Consider the following 12,657-nt stretch of genomic DNA (forward strand, 5'->3'; position numbering starts at 1 on the left):
GTTTTTAAAAAAAATACACAACTGTTTGTAGGAGTTTCACACAACACAGGCTCCTGTGAGGAAGATGACAGCAGTATCAAGCCCAACATCCCTGTGCAGAGAATGGCCACTGCAGCTCTGCTGGGATGGATGAGCCCCAGCTGCCTCCACTCCCTTTTCTTTCCCACGTCCATGAGCTGGCACTGGGAGGAGGGAGAAGCTTGGGATATGAGAAATTCACACAGAGATACAGTTTAATAAAACAAAAGCAAAAGAATTTATTTACCACTTCCCTTGGGCAGGCAGGTGTTCAGCCACTCCAGGAAAACTGTCCTTCCTAACATTGCTAAAATTACCCAATACTCCAAAATTTCCCTGCTATTCTGGTAACAGCCATTATCAACTGCAAAGATAAAGCAAATTGGCAAAAATCCTGAACCATTTTATTAATTCAGTACCCTATGCCTGGTGAGATGGGGTTAGTCTGGTTTCCCACAGCAACCACAGACAGCACAGCAGCAAGGCCCTTCCCAGGGTACACTTCACTGCCAGGAGGGAACCAGGCACACACAAGGAACTGGAGCTCTCCATTCCCCACAGATCCTGCTGCTTGAACACAACCTGCAGGTTGTGCTTAGGACCTGCTGCTTGAACACAACCTGCAGGTTGTGCTTAGGACCTGTGATCTCCACACAACCCCTTAAACTTCCTAAAAAAGGTATACAAACATAGACATATAGTATACACACAACAGACTGGTACCTTTTCCCCCAGCCGGTGCTGCCTGTCCCAACGTGCCTGCTGTTTATCACCCCAGGGGCACACTGCCTGCTTCCCCATCCCAACTGTGAACAGCAGGCTTATCACAACTGATTTCTTAGTTAGAAATGCAGTTTATTTCAATGCACCAATAATAAAAAAAAAAAGCCCAACATTTTCAGATCACAGAACACAAACACAACAGAAGAGTTTTGTATTAGTCTGCTAACAAGACTTTTAGAAGATAGAGGTTCATGCCAATTGCTAGTCAATAGAAACAGCCTTCTAGGACTAAGCCCTTACATCACAAAATCCCTTATAATGTAAACAAAATAACTTTTTTACTAAACTTCTTAAATTTGAACCCATTCTTTTAGGGCTTCCATTCCTTCAAGGGCTTCCTGATGGTGAGTGACTGAAAGGAAAAAAAAAGACAACCATTAAGAACAACTCCTACAGCAAAACCAACAAACTGTGCATGCCACCCCAGGCTTCCTCTGGACTTCTGCCCCTATTTTTATCTACAGTTCTCAAATAATAAAAGAAGTGTTGTATTTTACACTTTAAAACTGCTTTAAGCTTTAAAGCTGAAGACTAAGTAAGAGAGCTGAGACATCAAGCCTGCTCAGAAATCTCAATTCCAGCACATACTTCTCTCTGGTAACACAGGAAAACATTTTCCTTTGTGGAGCACATTAATGGGCAAGGATAAAAGCCCAAAGCCAAAAGTGCAACTCCTGGGCCTGCAGGAGTCACCAGCAGGAATTTAATCCCACACCACTTCATTGACTTGCTCCACACCTTACATTACTCACTTGTTCCCTAGATTCTAAATTCCTCAGAAACATTTCATTAGAGGTTTCCTTAGCAGCAGCATTCTTATTGCTTAGCTGTATCGTGACATTCTGACTGCCAGCAGCAGGAAATGCCCGTGAACAATTCATCTTCTCATAGTTCAGATTTAAGCAAGTAAAAATCCTGAGCTTTTATCCTTGTCCAATTTCTCTAGGAACTGCTCCAGCTCAAGTGCCACTGAACCCCAGGACAGACTCCAGTTTTAAGACATTCCTACCTTCTCTTTGGAGATGGTGATCTGGACTTTGAGCGGCTGTTTAAAAACAAAGACAGACAGACAGACCAGTCAGCGTGGTTGGCACACCTGGCTGTTCTCAGTACCCACTTCTGACCATTTAAAACCAGAACAATTTGGTGTTGTTAAATGCACTGACACTGCTGGTATCAAGTGTACCCAGGTACTTTAAGCAAGAAGCTGCAGGTGAGAAGGAAAAATGCTGGAAGCTGGAGCCCTCAGGAAAGGAGCAACACAGCTCCAAAGCTGCTGTAATCACAGTGACCCTGCAAAGCAGGAGCAGTGAATCGAGCAGAGTTAGGGACAGGGAGAACTACAGACACTTAATTAAGAACAAAGGTAGGAGAAAACATGCCCCAAATCTTGCCAAAAATATTTTTTGTAATGATGAGTGTATAACATCTGTATGCAAAATCCTGGAAGAATTGCCTACTGTCCCACAAAAAAAATCAGCTGTTCAAAAAAACCCATAATGTATGAAAAATGCTTTTGAAATCAGTTATAAAAGTAAAAAAACAACCCTGCAACTGAAATACCAGTCCAAACAGAGATTTTGAATGATGAGGGAAAAAAAACAAAGAACCCCACAAAAAACCCCACCAACCAAAAACAAAAACCAACTGAGTGGTACTTGTATTTGAACGCTCACCTTTTAGCAGGTAAGCCAGATTTAGATCTACCATGAGACTCAGACCTACAACAGGAGAAAAATAAAGCTCAGCAAAGCAGCCAGTGGGCATGCAACACATGGAGAGTTAGCTACGCCAGCAACAGCAAATTCACCCCAGGCAGCAGCACCAGGCAGAGGGAAGGCTCTGCTGCTGCAGGCCCTCCCCAGGACCTTCCAGGGGAATCCTCAGCTCCCACTGCAGAGACCCCACTCATCACAAGGCACCAGTGCAAGCACAGGAAGCTCCCCAGCAAAGCTTCAGCTGCCAGCTCCACAAAACACCAGAGCAGACTCCCACACCTCCTTCCTACCTGCAGGTATCCCTTCTAGAAAGGCAAGAATAGTTTCAAGGATCATCTTAGAAAGTATTTTACCAGCACATTAAGGGCCTTACACACACAAGTAAGTGCGTGTGCTGAAGGGCTGTAGCATTCTTCAGCTCAAGTTCCCAATGCCAATTTTATTCAGCATAATAGAGATTTTGCACCAATACCTGGCTACTAATGAGTAAACTATTCCCAGTTTATTTCAGGAATTAAAATCTACTTGAACAGTGAAACTTTCCTCCCACATTTATTATGTTACTTTATCAACTCAAATATTTGTTGTTACTTAAAAAACATCTTCCTAGAGTGTCAGAATTCAAGCTATCACTGGACATCAGAATGCTCCATTCAACACGCCTGGCAAAAAAAGCAGAATACTTTTGCTCTATTTCTGCTCAGAACTGTTTTTGAAAGGTGATCAAAATTCACCTTTACCTGGCCTGTTAACTCACAAAAATACTACAAGGGCACTGCTGGCACATGTTAAACAAAACATTACATGCCACTGCTTTGAAACCTTCCTGGTCTCTATCCTGAGCCACTGTCTGGTAACAAGCAACTTCCTACTGGGTCACAGTTACTGAGGATGGGAATGCTCACAACCACCCAGAACTGGTACTCAGCAGCATGACCATCTCCTCCACTGCTAAGGCAGCACAGCACACAAAACCATCCTCAATTTACTACAAACCTAAGAATTAACTTTCAAAAAAATTCTCTCCACAGACCTTAGGTTGTACACCACTACTTTTGCCTGTGAAAAGGCATAAATTACTGAGTGTAAATATTGCTCTGCTGGACAGCCTGCTAAGTGCTTCCAGACAAATTCCCCCAGGGAAGGGAAAAAAAAAATAACAAAACAACAAAAAATAAGGAACAACACACCACCACAACCAAACAACACACCAAATCCATCACTGGTTTGAATCAAAACGAGTGTCTCACCTGCTTCGAGGCCATACAACAGACCGGGACCTGGAGCGTGACCTGGACCTAGATCTGGAAAGAAAACAAAGGAAGCTCTAGTACCACATGCTTCATACAGGTGAGACAGAAACCAGTTACTGTAAATGTCCAGAAGACTGAGAACTTTGTTGGACTGTTGGTTTGGCAGAAGTAATTTTTATTATTAGAAGGCTGTAGCACCTTTGGTCAGTACTGCCATGCAGGTAAAATGAGTTCCACGGTCTTACTGGACTAAGCAATTACACCCTGTACACTTGTAGGTGAATTTGGAAACCTTAACCACAGAGCAAGGCTGTAACTTTGGTAAAATGTTAAAAAGAAAAAAGCAACATCTCAGAAAGAGCAGTTCCAAAATTATATTGCTTAAATTTTAAACAAAGTATTCAGAGTAGCTCTTATGCACCACAAAGGTTCCTACCAATATACAGATTGCAAAACAAACCTACTGATTACATTATAAATGCTATAAATATATAAATATACTTGATATTTTAGCTCCACGTTATGTGCCCTTCAACAATGCTGTGGGTTTAACAGCAACCACATACCTTGACCTTCTTAGAGAACCAGAGCGGGACCTGCGGGGGGAGAAGGATCTGTATCTGCGAGGAGACATCGACCGGGATCGGCGGTAGGAAGCTGACCTGGATCTACAAAACAAAACAAACACCAACCCATCACTGCAAGGCACTTTTCATAACAAATAGAGAAAATGAAGAAGCCCACAGAGGAAGGAGTGGGAATGAAAACACAGAAGGCAGAGCCCTACCTCCTACCACGGCTGCGGCTGCGTGACCGGGAATACCTTCTCCCTCGGGACCTCGAGCGGGATCTAGAGCGGGACCTGGGTTTAGGTTAGAAAAAACAGGTATCAGCAGACAGCTGCAGCAACCCACACGTGTGAGGCCCTGCTGAAGTCAAAACTTTTTTCAGACAACTAAAAAGAGAATTTAAAAATAAATCAAAAAAAGAAAAACCAAAAAACCAAACCAAACAAAACAACAAAAACACACCACTAGCATCTGTCAGTTGGAAAAATGTCTGGGCCTACTTGTCTTGAGCATTTTTACTACCTAGAAAAATGTTAAAAGCTGAATTACATTGCAGAATTACATTAGAATAGAAAACACTGTAATGCGTATTTAAAATAAACCTTGCAAGTTTGCAGGTCGACCCTCTTTGGCCCAAGGTCTAGCAGATCTAGACGATCTAGAAGTATCTATAGGCGAGCGCTGCATCTAGGTAGGTGTTCTCTTCAATCTAACGACGATCAAACTGACAGCCCAATGAGCCAGGGTGAGGCTTGATTGACGCAAGAAGATTTTTCTAGGTGGGAATGTGGTCAATCTGGTGTTCCTCTTTCTAAACCGGAGGGGGGCCCCAATTGAAAGCCAAATTTACTGTTACGGCGGTCACCGTCTCAAATTTTCTGCCCTTAAAGAATAAGGTGAAGCTACGTGTAGATGGCTCGAGGGGATCTGGCCTCTTATGCTGATCACCTCAAGGTCTAGGAGGATCTTAAGTGTCGGATTTGCAAGGCGCCTCAGCATGAAATCTTAAGGCTCGTGACATTCTGAATCAAGGCGACTGACTCAAACGAAGAAACCTGAAAGGTTTTGACCAGGTTGATTATTAAAATAGTAACATTTTATATGTATTAGCAAAAAAAAAAAATCGTGATATACACCTGTTGACTTACGACAGTTAAGAGTTAAAACTGGTGTAACATTGTGTTCTTTGCTAACAAGAACTACACAACAGCGAGCTGGCGAAGCAACGCAGCCGCCCCGGGCCCGCACGTACCTGCTCCTCCTTCGCCGGCTATAGCGGTGACAGTCATAGGCATAGTGGCCTTTCTCACCACACTCGTAGCATCTGTCGTTGGGGTCGAAGGGGCGCCGGGCTGGGGGTCGGTCGTAGCGGGAGCGGCGCGGCATCCCTGTGGATACTTCCACTCTGACCCTGGAGCCGCATATTATCCTGCGAGACACAGCAGATATTAACGAAAGGAATATTTTCCTCTGACGCGCTCAAGCAACGAGCATGAGAAATCCCCGATTAGTGTGGCGTAGGGAAATCGAGGGCTGCGGGCCTCAAAAGAGTTCCAGACATGCACGTACTTCCCATCGAGGCCAAGCACAGCATCTTCGGCATCCCGGGGGTCTTCGAACTCCACGAAGGCGAACCCCGGCGGGTTCCTGGCGATCCACACGGTTCTCAGCGGTCCATAGTAGCTGAAGGCTCTCTCCAGCTCGCCTTTGCCGGCGCCCGTGCCCAGGTTGCCCACGTACACCTTGGTCTCTGCGGGGACAAGCGGCCGCCATGTCAGTGCCGCGCGCGGCGCCGGGCACGCGGCCGCCCCTCCCCCGCTCCCTCCCCGCCGCCATCTTTGACACCGCGTCCATCTTAGAGCGCTCCCGCAGGGCCGCGCCCGCCTCACACAGACCCCGCGGCCGCGGCGGCCGCCCCCAGCCTACCCCGACCCTCCGCCATCGTCCCTCTCCGCGGCCGCCTGATGGAACGATCACCTTCTCCCACCGCCGGAGCGGCACGAACGCCGCCGCTCCCGCCACATTTCCCCTCGCCCCCTTGCCCACAGGGGAAACCCCGACGCGACTGTGAGACGCCCCAGGGTCCCCGCCGTGCCCACCGTATCGCCCGTATCGCGACATCCTCCCGATGACAGCGCGAGCCCGGGCAGGCGCGACCCTTATATAGAGGAACCGCCGCTGCGCCTGCGCGCCGCGCGGGGGGCGGGGCGGGGCGGGCCGTGCCTCGGAGCGCGCGGGCCTCGCGAGAGGCGGTTCGCGCGCGGCGGCCATGGCGGCCCCGCGGGCCTGAGGCGGCACGGGCCGCCCCCGCTCCTCCCGGGCACACGCTCGACCCCGGCAGCCCCAGTGAGACCTCCTGTCCGGCTCTGAGGGGGCAGACCGGTCGGGAACTACTTGTGTTTTACACCCCTCCTGTGTGACCCATCATGGCTGCTGCCTGTGCTGAGGGTGAAGGAGCTGACGCCATCCATGGTCCTTATTCCACGGCCAGGAGCGGTGCCCTCCTTGGAACAAGGCATCCCCAAGTTGCTCCAAATCTCTCTCACACCTCGGGTCCATCCCAAGCAGCCTTGGGAGTTTGGGCCCTGGTTTAGCCCTTCGAATCTGACACGCAGCTGGAGCTGTTGTGTGATGGCATCTCCCAACCTTTCCAGGGAGACACACACAGTAATGGATGGCCAGCAGACATTTTTTGATAAAAAATCAACACAAACCTGACAGATGAAAAGTAATTCTAGGTAAATCCCAGCACGAATGAGGAGAGCCTTTTAGGAACAAGGGATAGGCAGACTTCCCAGCTGTATTTGAGCATACCAATGAGCTTATCTCCTAATAAGGCAGAACAAATACACTGAGATAAATAAAAGCTCTAAATGTTCCTCAGTACATTAATAATCTCAAGAATAATCACATAATGATTCCTGCATCATGTGTTGGCATAAACTAGAAACAGAGCATTAAAAACCACAAACTTACTGTATTGCAACACATTTTCCTTCTATAGAACACTGGTTTTCCAAGCACCGCTGCTCTAAAATAACAAATATAGACAGGTAATGGTTTTAAAACCTGCTATTTGCCTACTAACCTTCCCTAATAATTCTACAAACCTGGACACACATTGTAGTTTATATTCTAAACTAGGAGAACAGTAATGGGAAAAACAACCAACCAACCAGCCAGGAAAACAAAAGAAAACAGCTTTCTGAACATTTTTTAAATTTGGTTTGGGAAGTCCAGGTGTCATAATTCTCTTTCTTAAAGAAAAAAAGGAAAGAATTTGGCAAGCAGTTCAAATAAACATGCCTTCAGCACTAGATAATTAAACTGGTTTTAAAGGGAAAACATTTAAATACATTTAAAGGGAAAACATTTAAATGTATGATATATCATCTTTTACAATACTGTTACAAAAACTCTAAGCTGAGGGATCAGTTTAATACATCACCACTATCCAACAGTTTGCTTCAAATAAAAGTAGCAAATGAAAAAATGCTTGTGCTTTGAGTTTATTATTATTCCTTCCTTTACATACAAAAAAATCATGACGAAAGTACCCAAAATGCAGCGTTTCTGCAAATAGTGAATATTGACACCCAGGAGAGCTCCTAAAAGAGGTTGGTTCCTAAACCAGGAGAGCTCCTGGAGTCCAAAGGAGCAGCCCTGGCTCAGCGCTGCTGTTGCAGGAAGCCCTGCAGCAGGCCCTGCACGCGGGCCAGGATGATCTCGTTGGTGCTGCTGCACTGCTCGGGGCCGTACGGGGGCTCGATGCTCAGCACCCCCGCCACGCTCAGCGTCCTGCCCAGCTCCCCCTGCTCGCCCACGGGGATGTGGTTGCTCTCCAGCCACGTCTTCAAGGCGTTCTTCCTCCTCTCCAGCTCCTCCGCGCTGTAGGCTTGGCTTTCCTCGGGCGCGAGGATGCGGGCGAGGCGCTGCTCCATGTCACTGTCCCCTTCCTGCAGGACCTTCACCTCCTGGACAGCGTGGCCCATAATGAACGATATAGATCCTTTCTCGTTCTCCGGGAATGTTGCGAGGACAATGCTGTCAAGGAAAGAAGATTGTGTAAGTTCCTGTTCTTGAGTGAAGACTGAGAAGCAGCCTCCAAGGTTTTGGAGATAAGAGCTCATTAGCATCAGCCTAGCCCAGGTATTTAGGCAATACCCAGCATTTTCCTTTGGAAAGCATGCTGCTATACCCTTAAAATACTAAAAATGTGGGGCTCTGCAGCGAATTGCTGGTCTTGAATTTGAAACTACTCTAGACACTAACTATCAAGCAGAATATTAATGTACACTTTTCTTCAAAAAAAATAAAGTCTGGAAATCTAAATATTTTTGTGCAGCTTTCCAACACTGCTGAAGAACTTAAAACATTTCAACATTGAGAAACAGTGATACCTTCATACATAGAGCATTTTGAATGCTGAAGGCAGCTAACAACACCAGAACCTTGTAATGAAGAAAGTCATATTTATTGATCATTGCCAAAATAATTTTTTTTAATGACTGTTGCCAATTTATGAAAATACACACAACAACAGGCTCAGGCTCACATTGTAGAAGCCTGGTGTTATCCCAAGGGCACTTGAATCCCAGAAGTCCTAAAATGCAAGTAGGAAGGCAGCTGGTTCTATTTCTAGGATCTCTCCCTCATATATCAACAAAGAGCATCAGAAACCATTTTCTTCCTCTTGTGGGAAGCAAAATTCCAGAACTTGGTGCCAGTACTTCACTAGCCTATTATTGCCACCATTAGTGGAAGTAATGACCTTTTTTGGGGGATGTGTCCAGTGAGATATGCCTTGATTTCAGCCTGGACCATCACCAGAATCCCTCACAGCTCCATGCACCTTCCTTACCAAAATGATAGGAAACTTCAGGAGATTACTGGAGCTACTTCAGAGCTGAAGCAGCAACCAATTCTTCTGAAACACATCAGAAGCTGAATGTTTTAGTTTTCAACCTCCAGCCTGTGTTCATGTGGGACAAGCTCACATCCAATAAGGTATGAAAGAGCTCTGGCAGCAAGGAGACAAATTTCTGCCCATTCCCTGGTGCATTTTGCCTTTCAAACCCTGATTTCAAGTTACTCACTTGGGATATCAGAGATGTGTGGTACTTTCTGTCCAGGGCCCCTGATTTTCCCTGCTTGCTCTCCAAAAAAGCCTCAACACCTTCCTGGGTGTCTGGCTGGAGTGGAAAGCCAGGCATCAAAGCAAGAACTCTGGACAAAGGCTAAGGATTTCAACACTTAAAGCACTGAAAACACTCCAGCACTCTTTGTAAAGCAGGGTTTCGTATATGACCAAAAGCAATCTTTAACACATTGTTAAAGATTCTTGAGACGCAATAGTATAGCTTAATATATAAGTTTTAAATTAAAGTAAGTCACTTGGAATTATAATACTGTGTGATTTAATATGCTGTTCACTTAGCTTTACTTGCTTAGCATGAGTAGCTGGGTTTGCTGGAGCCTTGGCTGCAAGCTCTGAACTTTCACCTTGAGCACATTCATTCAGCTGGTAGAGAGCTGATTTTTGAGCAATTCTCCTAGAAGCTGGCACAGTGGTGAGTTTTGAATTTACAGTGAGAATAACATTCCTAGCACACTGATATTTTAGTTGTTGCTAAGCAGTGCTTGCTCTAAATCAAGGGCTTTTTAGTTTCCCATGCTCAGCCAGAGATGAAGTGTGCAGGAAGTACAAACCAGAAGACAAGGAGGCTGCAGCCATCACCAGAAACTGTAAATTTACAAGATAACATGCAATTTTTGCTCCAAATAAGTTTGTTTCAGCCTTGGAATCTTTTCTCCTCCTAAAAATCTTGCTTTACATAAAAGCTTTGGTACTTACGTGGCAGAAACTGGGTCAACTGTTAAAACCCATCCTTCATATTCATGTTTCTCAACTGCAACAACTTTGACCAATTTGTTCACATACGTTTGCCAGTCTAGAGGGCTTTTTCTCTGCCAGTCATTCATATTTCCTACATCCAGGACCTAGAAAACAACCAGATCAGTCAGCAGACGCAGTCAATCTTTTTGGTTTGGTCTTTGTGAAAAACAGCAATCACTTGTTTCTAAAATTTTAAAAGTTTAATAGTAATAAAATGGTTCTAAAAATAGCAATATAATTAGAGTAATAAAATTTTTTGACAATTTGGATTAGGACAATATAAGACAATAGAAACAAAAGAGTTATGGAGGTCCAGGTACCTTTTCTGGGTAGCATAAGCCTGGAAAAAGGACACATGTTAACAGAGGATTAACCCTTAAAAACAACAGCCTGTTGCATATTCATACACCTCATACATGATGCATAAATTCCATTCAAACAAAGGATTCTTTCTGGCCTCATCAACTTCTTCCTCTTAATTCTAACAGCATCTTCATAGATGAACGAGGCAGGAAGAATTTCATTTTTTCTGATAATGGGGCAATAAATTCTCTTTCTCTGAAAGATTTAGGTGTCCTGTGGCTGCTGTCTCGGTGCAACTCCTTTCCTTAGAAAAAAAGTATCCTACATAGCATAGTTTCTTTTTTAACCTTATGTTATAACCTAAAACTATATTTAACACACTACTTAAGAAAATTAATACAGCATAACTTTCTAACATAACACATATTCATTTTAATATCTGCGAAAAGCCAATCATAAAATACACATTTTTCACACTCTTCACGTCAGGACTGGGTTTGCCTCCATGTAAAGATTTGTCTTTAAAAAAAAAAAAAAAGGCAAATTTTGCTTTTTGTTAAAAGCAGACATTCACACAAGTGGTTTGCATAAAGCTGCACTTCTGTAATTCCCCACAGAGTCCGCTTGTTTTCAAAGGCACACAGCAAAGCCTCAAAGCCCACTGTTCCCGTTGCATCCAACACTCCATCTATATTGCTCTGCGTTGTTACAAAACCTTGGAGGTGAGAGTTCAGCGCTTTGTTTTGTGTACTGGCGCCCGAGGCCTTCCACCGCCTTGGACGAGCGCTATCCTGCCCTCTCCTCCTGATCCCCTGCGCTGGAGCACCAGCAGCGCAGTTCCAGTCTTTCCCCCCAGCACCCCCCCGAGCGGGGCCGCAGATCGATGGGCGCAGCGCGGCTCGGGGAGCACAAAGGCCTGCAGGGCGCTTTGTTCCCGGGGAATGCCTTCCCGGCAGGAAGAGCCCCGCTCCCCATCCCGCTTTCCCGCTCACCGGCCCCAGTTCCCGTTCGTGTTCCCGCCGAGGGCTCCCGGGAGCTGCCCCGGGCGGCACCGCCGCTTCCTGGCGCTGGCGCCACCGCCGCCTTCCCCCGGCCCGGGTTAGCACCAAACGCTGCCTTGAGGGATTTCACAGCTGCGGAGGGCACACAAACGACACAGAGGCTTGCACGCATCAGGCCGGGTCGCAAAACAAGGAGCCCGGGGAGCGTGTGGCCCTTCAATGCCGCTGCCTTCTGCCCCTCTGGAGCTGGATTTGCTCCTGGGATGCTCCTGCTGGAGCAGAGAGATTGCAGCTTGCACATGCCAGGCCGTGACTAGTCCGTGTGTGTTAGTAGGGGTAGATGCACGCTCTGTGCATCTGCTACATAAAAATAAGGTATTTTTGCTGCCTGGTTGTTGGGTTGCTTTTAGCAGGCTTTGCCGTGCCGCCGTGAAGGTGGGAAGCTTGATTCCAACACCCACCCCACGCCTGCTGTATTTCAGCAGCACTCAGGCAGAGCTTCCTGGGGATGAACCAAGTCACTGATGCTGTGATTTGTCAGGAATTTGTGAACGTAAACATGCAATGGTTTTGTGAGTGCTAACACAAAATAATATAAAGGGTGTAAAATGAGACAGTCGTATTTTGGAAGCTTAAAGGAGCTATTTCCTTTTTTTCTTTCCTTTCTTTTTGGAGCTCTCAATTCAGCCTCTGCAGTACTACAGAGATTGTGTATGAATGGCTTGTGCCACTGCATTCAGCTACTGCTTTCTTTCAGCCACAGCTCGTTTATTAGAAAGCAGGGAGAACAAATCTAATAGTTTTTACTCTAAGAATAAGCACTGGCCTGCACTCCAGCGGCGGCTACGCACCAGCTGATGGGGATATCACCTCCAATACTGGATGCGTCCAAGGATTGCTCCCACTCAGGAGATGCCAGGACAGAAAGGCCCCGCTGGCTTTACTTCCATCGGGCAGATGGTCACCTGCGGCACCAGGAGCAGGACGGGGACTCCGCTTTCTCAGGAAAAAACTCTCCCGCTCCCACTCACGCCTCCAATTCCTATTTCAGGCCCCAAGTCCCATTCAAAGCCCGCCCCTGGCGCATGCGCGCCTCCGCGCGGCGCGGGGGAGGCG

At 46.3% G+C, this 12,657-nt stretch overlaps 2 protein-coding genes across 6 annotated transcripts; both read right to left on the minus strand.

Moving 5' to 3' along the window:
* Positions 1-852: 852 nt before the first annotated feature.
* On the minus strand, positions 853-6,531 carry LOC131080915 (serine/arginine-rich splicing factor 7-like). Of its 3 annotated transcripts, XM_058019605.1 has the most exons (9): positions 6,441-6,531; positions 5,911-6,091; positions 5,594-5,770; positions 4,560-4,634; positions 4,339-4,440; positions 3,770-3,823; positions 2,478-2,522; positions 1,811-1,846; positions 853-1,153 (listed from the first exon to the last, which is right to left on the minus strand). In XM_058019605.1, the coding sequence occupies exons 1-9, from the start codon at positions 6,460-6,462 to the stop codon at positions 1,129-1,131; spliced, it is 717 nt and encodes a 238-aa protein (XP_057875588.1). In that variant the 5' UTR covers positions 6,463-6,531; the 3' UTR covers positions 853-1,128. The 3 variants fall into 3 exon arrangements, 2 of the variants coding, with proteins under 2 accessions (XP_057875588.1, XP_057875589.1); XM_058019606.1 differs by lacking the exon at positions 2,478-2,522; XR_009114229.1 differs by lacking the exons at positions 853-1,153; positions 1,811-1,846; positions 2,478-2,522; positions 3,770-3,823; positions 4,339-4,440 and having other exon boundaries at positions 4,944-5,770.
* Positions 6,532-7,123: 592 nt separating this feature from the next.
* On the minus strand, positions 7,124-12,622 carry GEMIN6 (gem nuclear organelle associated protein 6). 3 transcript variants are annotated; one of them, XM_058019713.1, is made up of 3 exons: positions 12,368-12,622; positions 10,196-10,341; positions 7,124-8,385 (listed from the first exon to the last, which is right to left on the minus strand). In XM_058019713.1, the coding sequence occupies exons 2-3, from the start codon at positions 10,321-10,323 to the stop codon at positions 8,010-8,012; spliced, it is 504 nt and encodes a 167-aa protein (XP_057875696.1). In that variant the 5' UTR covers positions 10,324-10,341; positions 12,368-12,622; the 3' UTR covers positions 7,124-8,009. The 3 variants fall into 3 exon arrangements, with proteins under 3 accessions (XP_057875696.1, XP_057875694.1, XP_057875695.1); XM_058019711.1 differs by having other exon boundaries at positions 12,393-12,621; XM_058019712.1 differs by lacking the exon at positions 12,368-12,622 and adding an exon at positions 11,533-12,261.
* Between the last annotated feature and the right edge of the window lie 35 nt (positions 12,623-12,657).

This window comes from Melospiza georgiana, chromosome 3 (genome assembly GCF_028018845.1).
Source record: "Melospiza georgiana isolate bMelGeo1 chromosome 3, bMelGeo1.pri, whole genome shotgun sequence".
In the NCBI taxonomy this organism is placed as follows: domain Eukaryota; kingdom Metazoa; phylum Chordata; class Aves; order Passeriformes; family Passerellidae; genus Melospiza; species Melospiza georgiana.